General features: G+C 39.3%; 1 protein-coding gene across 1 annotated transcript in view; it reads left to right on the plus strand.

Annotated features, from left to right (window-relative positions):
* The window catches only part of RPTOR (regulatory associated protein of MTOR complex 1), a 478,109-nt gene that overhangs the window by 205,972 nt on the left and 247,972 nt on the right, over nucleotides 1-24,165 (plus strand). The window contains exon 6 of the mRNA XM_058165601.1: nucleotides 14,285-14,460. Coding sequence (XP_058021584.1) covers nucleotides 14,285-14,460 — 176 coding nt within the window. The remainder of the gene's footprint in view (nucleotides 1-14,284; nucleotides 14,461-24,165) is intronic.

Raw genomic sequence — 24,165 nt, forward strand, 5'->3', positions numbered from 1 at the left:
CTCTTCCATTTCCCGCCCTAGGGATACTTAACTTGGGTATATCCCACTGCTTGGACTCTCTAAGCACACCAGAGAAGGAACCTTGTGCTTACCTGAAGGTTCTTTCTGGGTGCACTGCTTGAGAGTCCAAACCCTCCCTTTTCCTTTTTCACAGGTCCAGGGTCTGGGAGCGAGTGTCTTATTTCTCGTTACAGGTATCATCCTCTCCAGATCCAGACCTCATTAACAAACTGGAACTCCAAAGGAGGATGGAGGAGTGTTTATGCAAATTTTAACTCAGTCTCTGGCCAATCAGATGAGCTTAAACCCACTGCTTGGACTCTCATGCAGCGCACCCAGAAAGAACCTTCAGGTAAGCACAAGGTTCCTTTTTGCCTACTTTGTTATATGGAAGTGAGAATTGGGTATGTCAGAAGAAAAAGGTAAATGGAATGCAGAAGGAATAGTGTTTTAGAAGTGTGGGTGGTAAAATAAGAAGAAATAAGTGAAATATGAGTGGATGTTGAACGAATGTGGATTGAATATAAAACTGTGATCACTACAGAAGAAATATATAAGATCATTTGGTAGCATTGGGAGAACTAAAGTGTAGTTTAATATGCAAAATATATCTATAAGGTAGAATGACTTGATGGTGAGGAAGACGAAGTCTAATCAAATCCTGATTGAATGAGGTTGATGTGTCAGGCCTAAGGGTAAAGACAACACAGTAAATCCAATCAAGTTCAGTCCTTTATTTGCTCATGCCTAATTGAATCTCATCAGACTAAAGCTGTAGTCTTCTAACCTAATAGTTCTAACCTGGGAGGTTCTAGAGCATGGATGTCAAACTTGCAGCCCACTGGCCGGATGCATCACATGCTGTCCATGCCCACCCTTGGTTTAGCGAAGGGGAAAAAAGTCATGATACAACATATGACGACAACGTGACGCTGCGAGTTTGACACTCTTTTTCTAGAGTGTGGCTACCCTGAATCTCTTCCTCTCTTCCCATCCAGTTCAGGACTATGCAGTCTCTTGCTTGGGCCCCTCTCTGGAATGTGATACCTCCTCCCTGGAAAGCCACAGTTCTATTGCTGACAATTGCACATTTCATCACATGATTTGAGTCCCAGAAAGAGAAAGGTGGAAGTTTTAAAAAACAAAGGCAGTACATAAAGTAGTGTAAGCATGTGATGGAAGCAAGAATGTAAGATATAGATAGAAAAGTATTGAGAAGTATAATAGACGTTGTCAGTAGAAACTAGTTTTATCTGTGTTTTTTATTTTCTTTTTCTTAGTTTTACCATTTCCTACTTCTTTTCTGCACAATACATAATGTTTTTATACCAAAATGGAATTGATAGGTATAAATATTTATACATTAATACGGACAATAGTCTCTCAAGCTATGTCAGCAAAATTTACAATAAATATCTATATTAGATTCCAATCCAGAATCAATTTAACATTTCAAGTGCAGGAGATGAACCAGAAACATGTGAGAAATGATGGGCTTCTTTACTTTCCCAGGATCCAAGTTAGAATCCCATTATGTCAGTCTCCAGCTCTACAGTTTTCAAAAAAACTGTGAAAAGTAATTGTATTTGCCTGGACTTTGCCCTCTCCCTTCATTGCAATTATAAAATTGACAAATTTGCTTCAGCTGGGGTGGCCTTCGGGCGGAGAGTGTTAAAGCAGGTTCTTCCAACTGAGAGGACCCTGGACTCTTCCATTTCCCGCCCTAGGGATACTTAACTTGGGTATATCCCACTGCTTGGACTCTCTAAGCACACCAGAGAAGGAACCTTGTGCTTACCTGAAGGTTCTTTCTGGGTGCACTGCTTGAGCGTCCAAACCCTCCCTTTTCCTTTTTCACAGGTCCAGGGTCTGGGAGCGAGTGTCTTATTTCTCGTTACAGGTATCATCCTCTCCAGATCCATACCTCGTTAACAAACTGGAACTCCAAAGGAGGATGGAGGAGTGTTTATGCAAATTTTAACTCAGTCTCTGGCCAATCAGATGAGCTTAAACCCACTGCTTGGACTCTCACGCAGCGCACCCAGAAAGAACCTTCAGGTAAGCACAAGGTTCCTTTTTGCCTACTTTGTTATATGGAAGTGAGAATTGGGTATGTCAGAAGAAAAAGGTAAATGGAATGCAGAAGGAATAGTGTTTTAGAAGTGTGGGTGGTAAAATAAGAAGAAATAAGTGAAATATGAGTGGATGTTGAACGAATGTGGATTGAATATAAAACTGTGATCACTACAGAAGAAATATATAAGATCATTTGGTAGCATTGGGAGAACTAAAGTGTAGTTTAATATGCAAAATATATCTATAAGGTAGGAATGACTTGATGGTGAGGAAGACGAAGTCTAATCAAATCCTGATTGAATGAGGTTGATGTGTCAGGCCTAAGGGTAAAGACAACACAGTAAATCCAATCAAGTTCAGTCCTTTATTTGCTCATGCCTAATTGAATCTCATCAGACTAAAGCTGTAGTCTTCTAACCTAATAGTTCTAACCTGGGAGGTTCTAGAGCATGGATGTCAAACTTGCAGCCCACTGGCCGGATGCATCACATGCTGTCCATGCCCACCCTTGGTTTAGCGAAGGGGAAAAAAGTCATGATACAACATATGACGACAACGTGACGCTGCGAGTTTGACACTCTTTTTCTAGAGTGTGGCTACCCTGAATCTCTTCCTCTCTTCCCATCCAGTTCAGGACTATGCAGTCTCTTGCTTGGGCCCCTCTCTGGAATGTGATACCTCCTCCCTGGAAAGCCACAGTTCTATTGCTGACAATTGCACATTTCATCACATGATTTGAGTCCCAGAAAGAGAAAGGTGGAAGTTTTAAAAAACAAAGGCAGTACATAAAGTAGTGTAAGCATGTGATGGAAGCAAGAATGTAAGATATAGATAGAAAAGTATTGAGAAGTATAATAGACGTTGTCAGTAGAAACTAGTTTTATCTGTGTTTTTTATTTTCTTTTTCTTAGTTTTACCATTTCCTACTTCTTTTCTGCACAATACATAATGTTTTTATACCAAAATGGAATTGATAGGTATAAATATTTATACATTAATACGGACAATAGTCTCTCAAGCTATGTCAGCAAAATTTACAATAAATATCTATATTAGATTCCAATCCAGAATCAATTTAACATTTCAAGTGCAGGAGATGAACCAGAAACATGTGAGAAATGATGGGCTTCTTTACTTTCCCAGGATCCAAGTTAGAATCCCATTATGTCAGTCTCCAGCTCTACAGTTTTCAAAAAAACTGTGAAAAGTAATTTGTATTTGCCTGGTTTAACTTAAAAGTCTTATCTGCCGTGTGCAAAGACGTTACATTCCATATTCAAATGATCATGGACTTGAATGTTCATACTTAAGATATCTGCCTTGCCCAAACAATGAAGAAACCTGTGATATAGTTCTGCCTCAATTGCCACACCATTACAGGTTCAAGGAAATAGTCGGTGACATTAGGAGAGGAAGAAAGAGGAGAACATGTACCCTTCTTTGTCAGGACAGAAACAAAAATGGAGCAGTCATATAGGGTCATCATGAAAAGGGTAAAATAGCTCTAATGATTCAGTATTTTGTTCCTTTGCTAATATGGATTTATATTGTAATTTTGATTAATAGCTTTGCAACCTTACAAAATCAAAAGTTCATGACTGTTTTGCTCCAGTACAATCTACCTGGTCATTGGGAGAGTTCTCTGTTGCCTTTTTTTCACAGGAGTTTTCTGAACGCATTTTGCAGCTGGCACATGATTCATGTTCTCATGAGTTAGAGGTGGCTCTCTGCCGTGCACAGAGTTAAATAGCCTGCCCCTTGCTCTGCTGGAGACAGAGAAGGTTTGGTTTGTTTAAAACAAAGGAGAGAACTTGAGAGAATTCCATGGATAGAAACTGGTGAAGAACAAGATTTCCCAACTCTCAGCAGTCTCTAATTAACTTGTTGGAATCTCAAAGAAGTTGGAGAAATCCAGATAATTGAATCAAAGGAATACTTGCTTCAGGAACTTTCTCATACTATAAAAAGGTAAAGATTCCCCTCGCACATACGTGCTAGTCATTGCCGACTCTAGGGGGCGGTGCTCATCTCTGTTTCAAAGCTGAAGAGCCAGCGCTGTCCAAAGATGTCTCCATGGTCATGTGGCCAGCATGACTCAATGCCAAAGGCGCACGGAACGCTGTTACCTTCCCACCAAAGGTGGTCCCTATTTTTTCTACTTGCATTTTTATGTGCTTTCGAAACTGCTAGGTTGGCAGAAGCTGGGACAAGTAATGGGAGCTCACCCCGTTACACGGCAGAACTAGGGATTCGAACCGCTGAGCTGCCGACCTTTCGATCGACAAGCTCAACGTCCTAGCCCCTGAGCCACTGCGTCCCCCTTCTCATACTATAGAAACAGATAAATCAAGAATTACAGAATAACGGAGTTGGATGGAATTTTGGAAGTCTTCTAGTTCAAAGCCCTTCTCAAGTTGGAGACCTAATACCATTCCAGACAAATGGCCATCCAATCTCTTCTTAAAAACCTCCAGTGATGGAATACCCACAACTGCTGGAGGCAAGCTATTCCACTGGTTAATTGTCCCCATTGATAGGAAATTTTTCCTTATTTCTGTATTGGATCTCTCTTTGATAAGCTTCCATCCATTATTTCTTTTCCTGCCCTCAGTGCTTTAGAGAATAAATTGACACTCTCCTGTCTGTGGCAGACCCTCAAATACAATTTATCAAATATATTCAATCAAATACAGTTTATGCAGCTGTTAATCTATACAAGGTGTTGTATAATGTGAAGTTTTATGTTCTATGTCTCTGTATGTTAGGGAAATTGATAAAATTTCATATTTTAATCATACTTCACGCTGTGTTCATAAATTGTTTTTAGTGTATAATTTATGGAAAATTTGGATACAGAGCTCTCTAATTCCTTTATTTCATATTTTCTTTTTAAAAAATAAAGTGTGGTTTTGTTTACTTGTGTGAGTTTCATTTATTTCAGCAACATGCTGCAAAGTTCAACATTGAAAGTATGGTGGGTAACAAGTTATGGACTTTTTTTAATAAATATGATATGTAAACTCATTTACTGTGGCTTGTAAAATTTGGGTTCTTTTTGGGATGGGTTCACACGTCCTGACTGTTAAACATATGAAGTTATAAGGATTATGATAACGCTAAATAATTTGTCTTTTTCCCTTTCTTGAAGGTTCTACAAGGGTCCCGCTAAAAATGAATTTGGTATTAAATCTGTTCCTGGAGGTTTACTTAGTTGCTCATGAAAGCAGGAGGGATTTAATGTTTGTCTTTGAAAATTTGATACGATGTTTGTTTGCTTATTGGTTACAGATTATATATTGCTCAGCCCAGCAAGGCTTAAAGTGGCTTTCAGCAGAAATAAATACACTGAAATAAAAATCATAACCAATAGAAAAAGCAATAATGCCCCAAAGAAGAGGCACAACATCCATTCCTTAGACTGAGGTTCCTTTTCATTTACAATCTATTCCAAAGCTCTCTGAAAAAGCCATATTTTAATGGTTCCAGATAACAATAAGGCTGGAGCCAACATACTATTGGGAGGAATGCTATTTCAGAGCAGTAGGGAAGTGATGGAGAAGGTTCATCTTCATGACCTCTGAAGATGCATGCTTTGTAAGAACAGGGGCCAAGAGCAATCCTACCCTTTTCAATATTATTAAATGAACCGAAGCAACTGATAGTCCAATAAATATTCTGTATATGTGCAGATAATTGGCAAGACTGTGATTCCAAAGCAGAACATCATATACTTAAAGTATAGAGGCATCATATACATATATTCCAAAGCAGAACATCATATACCAGTGATGGCTAACCTTTTTGCCGTCGCATGCCAAAAGCGAGGGGAGCGCAGAGGGGTTGCCCACATGCCCACACTCATAATTCAATGTCTCCTGTTCCCCGCCCCCCCATGCATGACACCCCCTCCGCACTTCCCCCTGCCTTTGGCACGCGATGGCACGGTGGGCCTGGTAGGCCCATTTTTCATTCTCCCCAGGCTCCAAAGGCTTTCTGGGAGCCTGGGGAGGGTGAAAATGGCCTTCCCCACACCCTCAGAGGCCCTCTGGAGGCCAGAAACAGCCTGTTTCCCAACATCTGGTGGGCCAGGAAGGCCCGAAAATCAGCTGGCCGGCCTGCACATGCATGCTGGAGCTGAGATAGGGCAACGCTCACATGCCCACAGATATGGCTCCGCGTGCCACCTGTGGCACACGTGCCATAGGTTTGCCATCACGGTGATATACATTTCACACATTTGTCCCCTGTTGCTGAGAGCTAAAAGCATTATGATATAAATCTTAGTTATCTAATTACTGTATATACATTCATTATGTTCAGGGTATGTATGTAAACATATAATTCTGGATAACTAAATGAGTTAGTCAGTTCTACAATATATTTTTAAAAAAAACAACGGTTTAGTCTTCCTTTATTTCCCTACATAACTGCATAAATCTAAAACTCCTTATTGTCAAGACAAATTTGGAGTGGGGGTGTGGTGAATAGAATGAGAAGAGTATTATAGAATATTGCTTGGACTGTAGATAGAAATACATATCACTTTTAGTTATGTTGCTTCTACCCATATCTTCTTCTCTTCTTCTGAGAAGAGACTCTTCTTCTGCGCATGCCCGAACATGGCGGCGTCTTGAGTTCCTCGGCAACAGCGGGTCGGGTTTCCTGAGCCGGGAAACTGCGTGGAGCCGACCGCCGAGCTGCCGAAGCCCTCCGCCTCCTATTTAAGCTCTCTGGCGGCCGATGGAGAGGTTGTTGACCTCATTGGTTTCTCGGCCGCCGAGAACGAGGCTGGAGTCATGACCGGGCAGCGGAGAGCGGCGGCCATCTTGGGGGGTGCGGAACGGCGCTCCCTGAAGATCCGTCGGCCTGCTAGCTTGCCGGATTGCTGGCTTGCCGGATTGCTGACTTGCGGGCTTGCTGGCTTGCGGGAAATGGACGGCGGCGACCATTTTGGGGGTGCGGTTTGGTGCTCCCTGAAGATGGACCGCTGGCCCTGGTGGCTTGCGGGCTTGCCGGCCTGTTGGTTTCCGGCCTGTTGGCCTTCCGGATTGCCGCTTTGCCGCGAGTTACATCGGCGGCTGGAATTTTCCGCTGGACTTAATATCATCGGCTTGGTCATGAGCCCGGACATTGACTTGGACACTAGCCCGGACATCGGCTTGGACAATGGCGGCTAGGATGGTTACGGCATACGGTATTCACTTATCTCACCGCGAATGACATCGGCGGGATTACTACCTTTAATTGGAACGACATCGGGGGCCTTTCCTGCCACGCCAGGCTTTAATACCTGGATGGTGGCTGGTGTTGGGCAAACGGTATCTGCCGCCATATTTGACATCGGCGGCATTGCGGACATAACTGTTATCTGTCCTAGGTAACTAAACTCCGAATATGGTCATCCCTTATGGTGATTGCCTGGCAGCGGTGTACCGGTCCGCTAATTCCATCAGCGGACTTCGGACAGTTCGATCCCTGATTGATACATCTTATACAGACTGTGGGGTCGGTTTTATTACATCTGCAGTGACTTTGCCGGCTTGGGATACCCTTTTTTACCAATGTTATTCGCGGTGAGATAAGTGGGGGGTGTACCCCTGGTTGAACTGTGCCCTCCGGGTTTCCGTGCATTCCATCAGCCGAGGGCCCAAGGTAGGGGTTGAGGGGTGGCGGTTGTGGTTAATGAAAGCCTAGAGCCGAAGGAGTCCACTGTGCCTCAGATAGCTGGTTGTGAATCCCTCCTTGTGAAGTGGGGCCATAGGAATCAGATGGGTCTGTTGATCGCGTACCTGGCTCCTTGCTGCGTGACTACAGCCCTACCTGAACTACTGGAGGTGCTTGCCGGGGTGGCAGTTGAGATTCCCAGACTTCTGGTCATGGGGGATTTCAACTTGCCATCGGCCGGCTTGTCATCAACGGTGGCTCAGGAGTTCCTGGCTTCCATGACGGCCATGGACCTGATTCAAGTAAATGATGGCCCTACACACACGGGGGGAGGCACACTAGATCTGATTTTTATCTCTGGACAGTGGATTAATGATCTGGAATTAGGAGATTTAGTGATGGATCCGGTGTCATGGTCAGATCATTTTCTCCTTCGCCTGGACTTTCGGACCGCCACCCACCACCGCAGGGAGACGGAGCCAATGCGATGGTTCCGTCCCAGGCGCCTGATGGACCCTGATAGGTTCCGGACGGAGCTTGGGCTGTTCCCTTAGGATCTTGCCCACGGCACGACTGAAGAATTAGTTGCGGCCTGGGAACGGGCCGCGGCTGGGGCTTTGGACCGTGTCGTGCCTTTGCGGCCTCTGACCCGGCGTAGATCTCAATTGGCTCCTTGGTTCTCGTCTTGTTGAGGTTGTTTGGGATGAGTTTGATTCTGTGGCTCTTGAGGACGTGGACAGGTTGCTGGGGAGGTTACATGCAACTACATGTTTACTGGACCCGTGTCCCTCCTGGTTAGTACTGGCTACACAGGAAGTGACACGAGGCTGGCTCCGGGGAATTATAAATGCTTCATTGGTGGAAGGGGTTTTCCCCGCTGCCTTGAAAGAGGCGGTGGTGAGACCCCTCCTCAAGAAGCCTTCCCTTGACCCAGCTATTTTAGGGAATTATCGTCCAGTCTCCAACCTTCACTTTGTGGCGAAGGTTGTAGAGAGTGTGGTTGCATGGCAGCTTCCCCGGTACCTGGATGAAGCTGTCTATCTAGACCCGTTCCAGTCCAGCTTCCGGCCCGGTCATAGCACAGAGACAGCTTTGGTCGCGTTGGTGGATGACCTCTGGAGGGCCAGGGATAGGGGTTGTTCCTCTGCCCTGGTCCTATTAGATCTCTCAGCGGCTTTTGATACCATCGACCATGGTATCTTGCTGCACCGGTTGGAGAGTTTGGGAGTGGGAGGCACCGTTTATCGGTGGTTCTCCTCCTATCTTTCCGACCGGTCGCAGACGGTGTTGACGGGGGCAGAGATCGACCGCGAGGCGCCTTACTTGTGGAGTGCCTCAGGGGTCGATTCTCTCGCCCCTTCTGTTCAACATCTACATGAAGCCGTTGGGTGAGGTCATTAGTGGTTTTGGGGTGAGTTATCATCTGTACGCTGATGATACGCAGCTGTACTTTTCCATCCCGGACCACCCCAACGTAGCTGTCGAAGTGCTGTCCCGGTGTCTGGAAGCCGTATGGGTCTGGATGGGGAGAAACAGACTCAAGCTCAATCCCTCCAAGACGGAGTGGCTGTGGATGCCGGCACCCCGGTACAGCCAGCTGCAGCCGCAGCTGACTGTTGGGGGCGAGTTATTGGCCCCAATGGAAAGGGTGCGCAACTTGGGTGTCCTCTTGGATGGGCGGCTGTCGTTTGAAGATCATTTGGCGGCCGTCTCCAGGAGGGCCTTTCACCAAGTACGCTTGGTTCGACAGTTGCGCCCCTTCCTTGACCGGGATGCCTTATGCACGGTCACTCATGCTCTTGTCACTTCCCGTTTGGATTATTGCAATGCTCTCTACATGGGGCTGCCCTTGAAGTGCACCCGGAGGCTGCAGCTAGTCCAGAATGCAGCTGCACGGGTAATAGTGGGAGCAACTTGTTGCTCCCATGTAACACCAATCCTGCGCAGTTTGCACTGGCTTCCTGTGGTCTTCCGGGTGCGCTTTAAGATTTTGGTTACCACCTTTAAAGCGCTCCATGGCTTAGGGCCCGGGTACTTACGGGACCGCCTGCTGTTACCTGATGTCTCCCACCGACCCGTACGCTCACACAGAGAGGGCCTTCTCAGGGTGCCGTCCGCCAAACAATGTCGGCTGGCGGCCCCCAGGGGTAGGGCCTTCTCTGTTGGAGCTCCCACGCTTTGGAACGAACTTCCCCCTGGTTTACGTCAAGTGCCTGATCTTCGGACTTTTCGCCGTGAGCTGAAAACGCACCTATTTATTCAAGCGGGACTGGCTTGAAAGTCTTAAATGTCTTATTAATTTTAATTGGGGCTATTTATAATTTTAAAATTTTAAATTGTTTTAAATTCTCGGCCATTTTTAATATGCTTGTTTTAGTTTTGTTTTTAATGTGTATATTGTGGGTTTTTTTAATATTTGGCTGTACACCGCCCTGAGTCCTTCGGGAGAAGGGCGGTATAAAAATCTAATAAAATAAAATAAATAAAATAAATAATAATATCTAGCATTGTGTTCTATCTCTCACTGCAATTATTTTTATTTTTGGGTAGTACAGTAGAGTTTCTTGTTTTTATTCCTTCTACATGGAGAATTAAATGCTACAGTGGGGATGTTTGTTCTTTTAGCTACGTGACTAACTGCTTTTGATCAGAACTGACAAAATCAAACATATTGTTTTGATTGGTTTTCCATTTTCTACATTGATTAATCTTTGCCATTACAGTCTAGGTGAAGATTACGCTGTATGTCAGTGGTATGCTGTGTTTTCCTAATCTGTCAACTGTTGAAAGGAAGGAATTGTTTTGGTTTAGGTGTGTTAACACATCGACATAAAAAATGAAGATGCTGTCAGTGCTGAGAAATCATTAAGACTCTAATCCAAAACAGAACACCAAAGGAAGCTGTTGACAATAGCAATACCTGCTAAAATCACCACCAATTAAGTAGGCTGTATCATAATTTGACAGACATTTTACAAAAGCGTGTAAATTTAAAAAAAAGGAATTTAATGGATCTTTAAAGTAAATCAGCATGAAATAAAAACGTAACAGTCATTAAGCACATTTCAGGCATAAATTGGTTTTCTTTAGTGATAGGGAAATCTCAAAAAAGTGGGAATCTAAGACTCCTCAAATATTATAGAAACATAATACCCAGCAATGCTTAGTCAAGAGAGCAAATGGTGTTCCTAAATCTGTGGAAATAATACATGCATATATTTTCTAAAAGTTTGGAGATTCCTTCAGCAAAGGGTCCTAAGTTAACAGAATTGAGATCTCTTTTGATATAATATGCACGGTCACTCATGCGCTCGTCACATCTCGCTTGGATTACTGCAATGCTCTCTACATGGGGCTCCCCTTGAACAGCATCCGGAGGCTTCAGTTGGTTCAGAATGCAGCTGCGCGGGTAATAGAGGGAGCCCCTCGTGGCTCCCACGTGACACCTCTCCTGCGCAGACTGCACTGGCTACCTGTGGCCTTTCGGGTGCACTTCAAGGTTTTGGTTACCATCTTTAAAGCGCTCCATGGCATAGGGCCGGGTTATTTACGGGACCGCCTGCTGCCACCGATTGCCTCCCACCGACCCGTACGCTCTCACAGGGAGGGACTCCTTAGGGTGCCGTCCGCCAGACAGTGCCGACTGGCGACACCCAGGGGAAGGGCTTTCTCTATGGGGGCCCCCACCCTCTGGAACGAGCTCCCCCCAGGACTGCGCCAACTTCCTGACCTTCGAACCTTCCGCCACGTGCTTTAGACACATCTATTTATTTGTGCAGGGCTGGCCTAGAGTTTAGTTTTAAAATTAGTTTTAAATGGGGTTTTGTATTATTTTAACGATAGTTTTAAATTTGGCCTAATGGAATAAGTTTTTTAAATGTTGTTTTTAACCTGTATTTATTCTTATGTTTTTTATGTTTTTATAAGGCTGTAAACCGCCCTGAGTCCTTCGGGAGATAGGGCGAAATAAAAATTTGAATAATAAATAAAATAAATAATAAATAAATATGTATAATATAAAGGTTAAGAAGTAAATTGTAATGATAAAAGGGCAGTTCCCTAATGGAGAGATGTAAGAACTCAGAATATATATTAATATTCGTATTTTAAACTTATTAATTATGGTTAGAAGTTAGGTGGATAAGAATGGAGATTGGAGAATTAAGCAGCTAAATAAAAACAATGTTTTCCTAAATATAAAATGCATATTGAGTAACATGTTTTATAATTACTGATAGGATCTGAGACAACAGCGACTTATGAAGAAAAAATCTCAAAGCTGTTGGTAGCTGGGGTTCAAATGTCCCATTGATATTATAAATTAATAAGAAATCCAGTAAAAACAAAAGGTATCAAAAATATAACATTAAAAGCAAAATGATACCCACCCACATCTATGGCTTCAAAGGAAGATTAAGAAAAGAATACTGTCAATGATAATTACTTCCAGTTAGAGAATTAGAATAATTGAATATCCTTTTGATTATATGTAGCATTAGAATATAAGGAAAAATGTAATCTGCATCCTTATATTTAAGTATAGAAAATTAAGCTTGTCGTAACAAATGGAAGATGGTTTGAAAATCTGTCAGCACTAGAACATGGACTGTCCAGGTTGTTGAGTTTATTGAAATTGTTGATTCCTTTCTATCAGAAAATGCTTTCCTTCTATCAAAAACAGCATTGACATAAATAACTACCATAATTCTGTGTTTCTTAATAATCCCTTACATACAGAGCATAGTTTAGGGAATAAAGGAAAATGACTCACAAGTATTTCCCCTTGTAGTGAGCAACTAACTTGAATTGATATTAAGGTGGTCTATCTGAGAATAGTCTTAAAAAGGGTAGCAATGAATTTTACTGATCCCTTCCTTATCCCTAATATTTAATTGAGAAAATTTAAAATCTAAGTAGTTGTAGTTATATTATTATTGGATTTTGGAATCTTCTCCCTAATATGTAATTAAATTTAAAAACTCAAATATAAATAGTTGTCATGTATTATTGGCTTTTGGAAGTTTGTATTGATGCCAAAAGAAGAATATAATTGGTTATTGCAATATTTGTGGCATAGACAGAATCTCTTGTTATAACAAAAGTATGTGATTTTGGTTACTATAAAAGCATATACTTGCCAAGGAATTTATTGCCCAATGTATTTAAATTCTCAGAACACATGAAAATCAGAATTGAAAAAATATCCATTCTTGTTTGATTCAAGAGTCAAATAATGCTAAAATAAAACAATGTGGCATATTTACATCATCTGCAGGGTGCAAATTAGCTTACAATATGGGACAAGCTTTAATTATAGCCGACAAGCTTTTCGCCGCGAACTGAAAACATATTTGTTTGTTCGTGCGGGGCTTTCTTAAATTGTTGAATTTTAAATTTTAAATTTTCTCTCTAGTTTTAATTGGGGTTTTTAGATTCATAATTCTTAATTATTTCGGCCATACTGTATAATAAGTTTTTTAATTGTATTTTAACTGTATATTGTTCTTTTTTATCCTGGCTGTACACCGCCCTGAGTCCTTCGGGAGAAGGGCGGTTTATAAATCCAATAAATAATAATAATAATAATAATAATAATTATGTCCATAGTTTTATGATTTTTTTCTTGAAAAATAAAATATTTATGTTTATGTATATTGAATAACCTATTCTTGTTTCAGATTAGTACTGGTTGTAGTCTGCTTTCTGTATCAGTATTCTTAACTTCAACTTGATAAGAATAACTATGCTGGAAAAATAATTGCAGACCATGAAATGTTACTTACATTTTACATTTCTGAGGAATAAATATACATAATGTTCTACTGACTACTGACCCTTTTATTTGTCATCTCCCTAATAATATTTGTCATTCCATTATGCTATTATTTGCGCATCACATTAAAACTATATATTAATGGAAATCAGTCTACCAAATTATGTTCTTTATTGGTCATTTGGGTTATACTTGCTTCAGTGCATAAGTATTTGTCTGTATTGTTCTCTGTGTTTGCCCAAAGCAAAGAAAGAAATGTGCGACTATGTTACAGTTGATCTGACCAACCTTCCTTGTTAGTTTCTAATATTGCACACCCTTCTCTGCTTGCATCTTCCAAAATCTTATAGTGTATAATAGACCCTTATTAAGTAGTGTTTCTGGTAAAAAAAACAAAAACCTGATATAACAAACTGATTACATTGTGGTGTGCAACCTCTCTTGAAATACTTCCAGCACTGCCAAAATAGACAGTTTTAAATATGACCTGTTTGTCTCACGTTTGAAAAAGGATGTTTCAAATTTGTAGTAGTTTGAATACTTTGCACGCTATTATTACAATCTTCAGATGATGTTAGGATAGGCCATTCTGGATGAGTAGTTACATATAATGTTGAACAATTGATTCATAAATATGAGTGTGTATCAACATGGTTGAGGAATAGGTTTTCAAATCATTGACTTCTTTTAAATTATATATTTTATTATTTTTAGGTATTGTTAGCTTATCGTTAGGAGATTTAACTGCTGGCTTTTCTATCTCCTGTGAAGGTGGCTGCAATTAACCCCAACCATCCACTTGCTCAGATGCCCTTGCCTCCTTCAATGAAAAATTGCATTCAACTAGCAGCATGTGAAGCTACTGAGTTGCTACCAATGATCCCTGATTTACCAGCTGACCTGTTCACGTCCTGCCTTACCACACCAATCAAGATTGCGCTTAGATGGTAAGTGACTCGCTTGCCATCTGGGTGTGTATTCTGAGACTTGCCTATGGGTCTGACAAAGATGTTGTCTCGGAAGCTTCCGTTGCCCTGACATTTCTCTGTAGATCCAAATTAGAAGAATTCGGTATAAGCATCTGGGAGGCTGTCTCTAAATATACTTTCACCTTCTTGGCTTTTTTGTTTTTTACTTCTGTTTATTACATTTGTATTGTATCTGGATATTTGAGTTTGCTCAGATTAAAGGACTTAGTGTGCTGGAAATTAAAATAGGTTGCCTTTTCACAAATCAGAAGGACCATATGGTGCAGTACAATGTTATATGAGCACACTACATTTTTCAGAGACGCTGTAGTGCCTGTCCTCAAGATCTTTTACCTGCACACGTTCTGTACATTTCAATGAAAAGCTTAATTGGTTGGGATTGAGAGAATTGGGCTTTGGATCTATATGTTAGAGAAAGGTTTTGAATAAGCTAGTTAAGTAATAGGAATAGTATACTGAAAAAATTAAGTTTCTTTTTTAAAAAGAATTTGAAGTAATAGGGCTATCTGTTCAGGAAGGGAGAGATAAAAACTGCTCTGCTTTCTGCTTAACAACAGACCTGTCTTGGGGTTAGGACAACATCTGGCATTGCCTGGGTTGCTGTCTCTAAGCAATGTGGTCGTGTGATATCATGCTTTACAACTACTGTGTGTACTGACAGCAATCCTGATCAGTGGTGAAATCCAAACCAGTTTGCTACCGGTTTGCTGGCCGCAGATGTGCACTGCGTGCCAAATGCACACTGCATATGCACGCACATGCACAGTACGCACGAAAAGGAGGCTTGGGAAGGTAAGTAGAACAGCGAGGGGGGGAAATCAGCTGTGCTGCGCGATTTAGCTTCGCTAGAAAACAGGATTTCCTTGTTTCTAGCAAAGCTAAACCGTGTGGCACAGCTGATCGTAAGAAATACTGGTTCAGAGTAACCAGTAGCTTTTTTTAACTACCAGTTTGACTGAACTAGTAGCTTTCTTTTACTACTGGTTCACCCGAATCGGTAGTTTTTATCACTACCGATTCACCCGAACTGGAGCAAACCGGTAGCATTTCACCCCTGATCCTGATCCCAATTGCAGTCACAACTCGAGAGTATATTTGTTTATATATCTATTGAGGAAAATGATCCAAAGCTACCTATTTGTGTCTAAGCAAAAGTATTTGAGCCTTTACTTTCAGTAACAAGTGGGCAGCAATAACTACAACTAAATATTTCCAATAACTGATGATCAGTCTTGCACATTGACTTGGAAGAATTTTAGTCCATTCCTCCTAATAGAGAAACTTCAGCTCAGGAATGTTGGTGGGCTTCCTCTTACGAACTCCCTATTCAAGTCCTTCCACGACATTTCTATAAGATCAAAGTTAGGCTTTTGACTTGGCCATTCCAAAAGATAAACTTTCTTCTGTTTTAACTATTCTTTGGTTTTAAGACTTGTGTATTTTGAATCTTTGTCTTGCTGCATGACCCTCTTTCTCTTGAGCTTCAGTTCATACAATGCCTTGACATTTTGCTATAGACTTTGCTGGTACAATTCAGAATTCATTGGTTCCGTCAATGATGGCAAACTGTCCTGGTCCAGAGGCAGTAAAGCAGGCTGAAACCATAATACTGCCACTGCCATTTTTCACAGATGGGTTAAAGTTCTTACGCTGGAATGCAGTGTCTTTGCCTTTCACCACATACAACACTTTTCATTCAAGCCAGAATATTCTATTTTGCTCTCATCCATACATTCTTCTAATAGCCTTCTGGCTTAACCATGTAGTCTTTTGCAGACGGTATGGGCAGCAACGTTCTTTTTGGAGAGTTGTAGCTTTCTCCATGCAGCTGCAACTGCCATGCACACCTTTGTTGTTCAGTGTACTTTTGATGGTGGTTTCATGAACATTGACATTCCCCCATGCAAGATAGGTCTTTAGTTCCTTAGATTTTATCCTGGGTATGATGTTGATTGGTCGTCCACTCCTGGGGAGGATAACAATGGTGTCGAATTGTTTCAATCTGTAGACATCTCCCTGACAGTGGGCTGCTAGAGTCCAAACTCTTTGTAAATAATTTTGTAACTTTTTTTCAGGTGAACGTCAGCAATTGCTTGTTGGAGGTCCTCAGTAATCTCCTCTGTTTTTGAACTCATGACACACTTCCACATACCTATGTTGGGAAGATTAGACTTTGATAGTGAATAGCCAGAATTCGGTTCTTTAAAGAAGATACTCCCACTTGATTTTCATCCCATTGATGGATAATCCTGACTCTTAACTTTCCATTCAAATGAATTGGTAATCCCAGAGACTCACATCCTTTTGCTACATACAAACATGCAGCTTTGGGTTATTTAGCTCAATAAATAAATGAGCACATATAATGCTTTTGACTCATTTGTTTAATTGAGTTCTCTGTCTAGTTTTAAGAGAATAGATCACATTTTAGATTATATTTATGCAGAAATATCCTAAAATTCAAAAGGGTTTACAAACTTTTAAATACCACTGTATATTAAAGTCCCATATAGTGTATTGAAAGCAAATGTTCAAGATACAGCAATTTAAGTCTTCTATGTTATTAAAATTAGACTGATTATTTTGGAGTGGCTTTACTAGTTTAAGTAAGAATTTGGAGGTTAGGCAAATAGTTTGCTATTTGTGATTTTATAAGTGTTGAGGTTTTATACTAAGAAAAATCAGATTGCAAAATACTTGTTCAGTTAAATTTATATGAAAGATTACTGATATAAAATGTGCTATTTTCACCTTCAGTATTGGCAGATAATTATAAATGGAGTCCTGACTCTTCAAAAGTTATTCAGTCATTTATTAAGTGTGATAGTGTTGCTTACATATTCCATTGTATGTAAACTCAAGCTAGAGGTTTCACACTTTTTGGATCTTTTGTCTCTTTCTTTCCGAGTCATGGTATCACAAGAATAGTGTGCGATCAGATGATTTCCTTCTGACTCAGAATCCAATCTTCCTTCTGACTCGGAATCCAATTTTCCATAAATATTACTCAACATACTAACCTCAGTTACTCAAACCATAAACAGAATGGAAGTGGTGATGGATCTTGATAATTGTCATGAGCCATCAGAAAACCAATAATGCCATTGTCTCGGCTGAATTGTTGGTTTATTGCTTTTTTTACTTAACCTTTTTCAGCCAAGATGTGAGCCTTGGTACTGTTTTCACTATAATCTTGGCATTTTCTTGAGTTTGATGCTTAGTCTTAGTAATTTTTTCTTATTTTAAAAATTGCATGTACACTCCATACCTGATGTAGAAAAAATTGGGAACAATAAAAATAAGTTTGTGTTTTGTCGTATGTATGATAAAAATGCAGTTCCAAGTAAAACCTTTTAAATTGTATTAAGTGCAGGAAAAAAATCATTTTTTACTTGGAAAAAGGTTGTGTCAAGTTATATGTCTTTCAATTTTTTTAAAAAAAAAGATAGATACATATCAATTTATTCCACCCTGCACCATCCCCATGGATACCCCCAAATGCCCTATTCCTATTGCATTCAGTTTCCTTTTATGTCTTACTTGACATATCCAGCTATTAGTTTCAAATAGCAATGTAGACAGAAGTATAATCTTATATGCAGTCATTTTTGCTTTTATCCAGTGTTTGTTCTTTACCACAGTCCACACACCATCCACTATCCTCCCAGCATTTGTACAACTTAACATTTCTCCATCCATTTTCCTATCTTTATTAAACATTCTACCAAAGTACACAAATTCATCTGCTTGCCCTCATTTTTCACTATTATTATCAAATTATTCATTTTCCCTGTTAAATGTAACTACCTTGCATTTTAATAAATCAATTTTCAGATCTGTATTCCTTGATACATTATACAATCTAATATTCACTGCAGATAGTTCAGAGTCTGTCAGTCACAAAATATCTGCAAAGAAAAATAGGCATATATTAACATCCCCATCAACACACTTCAACATAACCCTAAACATCCATTATACCTATTAAATATACACACGGACACCTACATCCCTGTCTTATTTTCTATTCAATGCTGAACCATTTCCCAAGTTTTTGTTCTCATGTAAGATTTATTTTTAATATATACCATTCTTACATTCAGCAGCCAGCTTTCATTTCTGCATTCAAGTATTTTAACTTTCTGTATTCAAGTGTGTTAACTTTAAAATTTCTCTAAATCACCAATGTTTCCTACATATTCCTTCTTCATATTCATGCATTTCTTAGTGACCTGCTGAAGAGCAAATCTGTTTTGCATGCCTACATTCAAGCCACTCTAAAGTTCATGTACATTTAATCAGAATTCTGGCAAGTAGGGATGTTTAATAGAGCCGTCCCATTGTTGTTTTGGCATCGATTCTTCTCATTTTCCCCTTTGTATCAAGAAACAATGCAGCATTCTACCAACTTCTAAATAGAAATGTGCAAGTGTTGTCTTCACAGCAATCTTAGACAAATCACCTAACATGCTACATTCATCCTACATCATGTATACTTACAGCCTTACTATTTTTCAACATTTGCATAGTACAAATGACTTCAGTTTCTTCTTGGACCTTAACACACTTGTTTTCATTTCTATTATCAAGCAACAGCTAGCCAGACAAAATCATGGAAGCAAGAATTACACAAAATGCTCTAAGTTATCTTTAGTGGAACTTTGGGGTAAAACAGAATCTGTCATGCTATAAAAAAATTTCCCACTCTCATTGGCAAGGATATGTCTGACTGATTTGAAATGCTTCTTCCCAGGTTTCTTTCCATCCTAGCCAAGTTGCTGTTTAAGACCTAAATTATCAAGTAATCTTCCTGGGTGACCTAAATCTACCTCTCATTAACTGGATAACTAATGAATGTTCAACTGACCCAATCCATGCTACACTATACAACGCTGTTACAAACCTAGGTCTTGAGCAACTTGTAACCAACAATACAAGACTCAACAACTGCCTTGATCTCATCTTCTGCAACAATTCAAACTCAATTTATGGACTACAAATTAAAGAACCTTTTTCCAACAGTGACCACTGCATGATTGATTTTCGTCTCAATATACGTTCATACTTAAATCGTCATAACAACAGTATTCCCAACTACAACTTCAAAAAAGCCAATTATGACCTATAAACAACGATCTTTCATTTCTGGACTGGCAAAATCTGTTTGCAACCTGCATAACCGCTGAAGACCACCATAGAGTCTCCCTACTTGAAATCAATAGAGTCATTAAACTATATGTACCACAAATGACTACCATGATCAGGAGAAACAAACTACCCATTTCAATAAAGAAGCTTCAATCAAAAAAAAATCCCTCTGGAAAAGAAACAAAAAAGGCTATGTTGCAAATTTCAAAAACTGCTACAGAAATATATGCAACCAAATAAAAACTGAATGCACAAATTACCACACCAAGCAAGAAGAGAACCTTCTGCGCACAAATTCCAATCATGCCTTTTATAATTTTGTTAACAATAAACTTAAAGACTCAAGATCCATCCCACCACTAAAAGATTCTAACAACAAAGAATGCAATGACGAAACAGTTAAAGCAAACCTCTTCAACATTTTCTTTGGCTCAGTTTTTGTTAACTCCGATAACACATATCCGACATTCCACAAACATACCAGCAATGATTATGATGACTTAACTCATATAGATTTCACAGAAGATAACGTTGGAAAAGCTCTTCATAACCTAAAACCATCGCTATCTATTGGACCCGATGGACTATGTGCATACTTCTTAAAAAAACTTTACATTAATATAGCAGAACCCCTAAGTATTATCTTTGATAAAGCTTTCACTACCAGTTCCCTTCCCAAACTTTGGTCACTAGCCACAGTCATCCCTATCTTCAAAAAAGGAGACCCCGGCTTAGTCAAAAATTACAGACCGATCTCTCTTTGCTGCGTCACCTGCAAAGTCATGGAATCAATCATCAACCAATCCATTACCTCACACTTAGAAACTAACAACCTACTCTCCAATAAACAATTTGGTTTCAGGAAAAAATTATCATGTAACTTACAACTTCTCCACTGTAAAAACATATGGACTACAAATCTTGATCAAGGCAAATCAATAGATGCAATCTACATAGACTTCTGCAAAGCTTTTGACTCAGTAGTACACGATAAACTTCTCCTAAAACTAATATCCTATGGCATCTCAGGACCCCTTCACAAATGGATATCTGCTTTTCTGTCTAACAGACAACAAGTGGTCAAAATTGGCAATGCTTTATCAAATCCTGTTCCTGTCAAGAGTGGCATTCCTCAAGGCAGCGTCCTTGGACCAACACTCTTTATACTATACATTAATGATCTTTGTGACCATATCTCAAGTAATTGTGTTCTCTTTGCTGACGATGTCAAACTATTTAACACCACAGACAATACTTCTATCATTCAAAACGACCTTGATCATCTAACCGCTTGGTCTAAAAATTGGCAGCTCCAAATTTCAACCAGCAAATGCTCAGTCTTACATATAGGAAAAAAACCCCAAACACTAAGTACATACTAGATGGACATTACCTTACAGACGACCCCCATCCCGTTAAAGACCTTGGAGTTTTCATGTCAAATGATCTAAGTGCCAAAGCCCACTGCAACTACATAGCAAAAAAAGCTCTAAGAGTTGTAAACCTAATCTTGCGTAGCTTCTTTTCCAAAAACACCACACTACTAACCAGAGCATATAAAACATTTGCTAGACCAATTCTAGAATACAGCTCACCTGTTTGGAACCCTCACCACATCTCTGACATCAATACAATTGAACGTGTCCAGAAATATTTTACAAGAAGAGTTCTCCATTCCTCTGAAAACAATAAAATACCTTATCCCACCAGACTTGAAATCCTAGGCTTAGAAAACTTGGAACTCCGTCGCCTTCAACAAGACCTAAGTTTAACTCACAGAATCATCTATTGTAATGTCCTTCCTGTCAAAGACTACTTCAGCTTTAATTGCAATAATACTAGAGCAACTAATAGATTTAAACTTAATGTCAACCGCTTTAATCTAGATTGCAGAAAATATGACTTCTGTAACAGAATCATCAGTGCTTGGAATACTTTACCTGACTCTGTGGTCTCTTCTCATAATCCTAAAAGCTTTAACCAAAAACTTTCTACTATTGACCTCACCCCATTCCTAAGAGGACCATAAGGGGCGTGCATAAGCGCACAAACGTGCCTACCGTTCCTGTCCTATTGTTTTTCTTTTCTTCTTCCTATATATATATATGTTTATACCTCCTTATATTTACTCATATAAGTGTTTATACACTACATAATCTTTTTGTATGATACCTACATATATTGTTGTAACAAAATAAATAAATAAATAAAATAAACTTGTCCCTTTTTTCTCTTAATCCTCTCCTCTCCTCTCCTCTCCTCAATGTCTAAAACACCCTTTCCAACATTCCTTTGTTTCAGTTTCAAGTCAACTAATTGTTGTCTTGTTTTTAATTCAATTCACTCTGATGAAGACATCTTTCTTAGCTTAGTTCCCAAACTTGTTTTTAGTTCTACCATTCTACCATACATTTTCTCTGTATCATTTAATCTTTATATTAAAATATGAAACATTTATAATGAATGTATGGTCACTTTACATTCTTCAAGCTGATATAGGTAGTCTTTATTTATGAATTACCTCGTTTAGCTATCATTTAAAGGTACAACCATGTTAAAAAAAAGGGTTTGCAACCAATCCTTCACAGTTTCCCACAGTCATTCATTACCATTCAGGTGCTTTATAAGTGGCTTCTGAAAAGCAGAGTTAATAGAGAAGGCAGAAATAAAATTTTAAATCATAGTCACATAATTTTTGCTTAGCAAGAACATTTCACTTGTCATTCTGGGAAAAAAGGTTGTAAGCCTGTCCCAGCCATGTCATTTTCTGCTTAGCAATTGCTGTGCTTAGGGACCAAGTTACTAGTGCCAATTGTGGTTGCTAAACAAGGACTACCTATATAGTTCTATCACTTTTATTGTAATCCTTCGTTTTATTTATCTATTCATGTCATCTAGCAGAATATCTTTTTCCCATTCCAGTTTGCATCCATTCAGTATGTTGCAAATTGTTTCTTCAAACTCATCTGATACTTCCATGATTACAGCATACTGGAGTATAACATGCAATTACTGCCAACCTATCAATTCATATTTTTGTATTCAGCACAACAATTTAGATGACAGCAGTTCATATTGTATGAAGTCTATATCTTTTAACTCCTTCATACATAATTCATCCTCTGCATTCACTTCCCTGCATGTTCCATCTTCATTCATATCTGTTATTTCATTCCCCTTTCCTCTAGTTGTGCAGACAGATCACATAACAATTTTCCTTCATTGCCTTTATTAATTCACAATATTTTCCATGTATTTTTAATTTTATTTCCAAAGTTAAAATGCAAACTCCAATGAAGCAAGAACAAAGCAAAACTGAACAGAGCAAGAAAAAAGTGCATAAAAAGAAGAAAAGTTTGCACATAGTTTGTCCCCTCAATTTGAATACTCTTAAACGTATTTCAACAATAGTAGTTTTCTCTCCCCTTCTGAAATAGGTCTACAATTTATGAATTTTTACATCCTTTTTTACTCAACCAATTTGACCTACCATCTATCTACTGTAAAAAAAAAAACTTAACAGGTAAACCTAACAGCAAGACTAAACTTCAAGCCATCTGTTAACAATCTATTATTGCAATTAATTCACAGAAAGTCCATAACAGCTTCTAAGCTACTGTAACCCAGTGCACTCATTATTTCTGATCTGTCTAGGATCAAATATCCTCAGTTGATTCCTAATAATAAAACTTTCCTTTAAAGTTATGACTGGGATCTTTCCATACAATTGCATTTCATTCCCCAAAGTCATAAATCTCTATTATAAATATCTCCACAGCATTTGTTGTTCAAAATGTCTTCCTGCAAATTGAAACACAACATCTCTTGACAGTTGTCTTCTAATTGAATGTAATAAGTCTATTCCATAATCACCATTAATTTTCTTAAGAAAGTCCATCACTGATCCAATCTGTAATCTCTAAGTTTTTTGAATGCATGCCCCTTTCAGCCTTCTGCAATGAACCTGCAATTCTTAAACAAAACTTCTTCTAGTCTACAATATCAACAACAAATTAACTTCCAATCTACCCAATTGCAAGTTTGATTTAATTGCTGTTACCTGTATTTGAGTGTTATTCTTAAATTGATCTATAACTGCTGTTAATCTTTTAACCCTTTTATCTGAATTTTCATTCGTAGCTTGTAAAAAAATGTTTTCCCAAAGAAAGCTTTGACCAGCTGTTTGTTAGCAGGAGAAAAAATGCCCCACCACTCAGTGCACCATTTTCTAGAGGACTGTCCATCATTTACCTCTCTTAGATTCCAAGTCTTAGTCTTCAATATGCCATAGCTGTCACCAGATGGGTCCATAGATATTGAATTCAGCTTTCCATCATGACTTTGATTAATAAGAGGATTTCTCATATTGGTGTTTTTTTTTAAATATATGAAGAGGTCACCAAACTTAGCTATGTCTTCACCCTATGTTGCATTCCCTGCTAATAATAATGACATTGCCAAGTAGTATTTGCACATTTTGTCCAGTATGCCACAAACATAACCAACACTCAGTTT

The sequence above is a fragment of the Ahaetulla prasina genome, chromosome 2 (assembly GCF_028640845.1).
Source record: "Ahaetulla prasina isolate Xishuangbanna chromosome 2, ASM2864084v1, whole genome shotgun sequence".
NCBI classification, from domain to species: domain Eukaryota; kingdom Metazoa; phylum Chordata; class Lepidosauria; order Squamata; family Colubridae; genus Ahaetulla; species Ahaetulla prasina.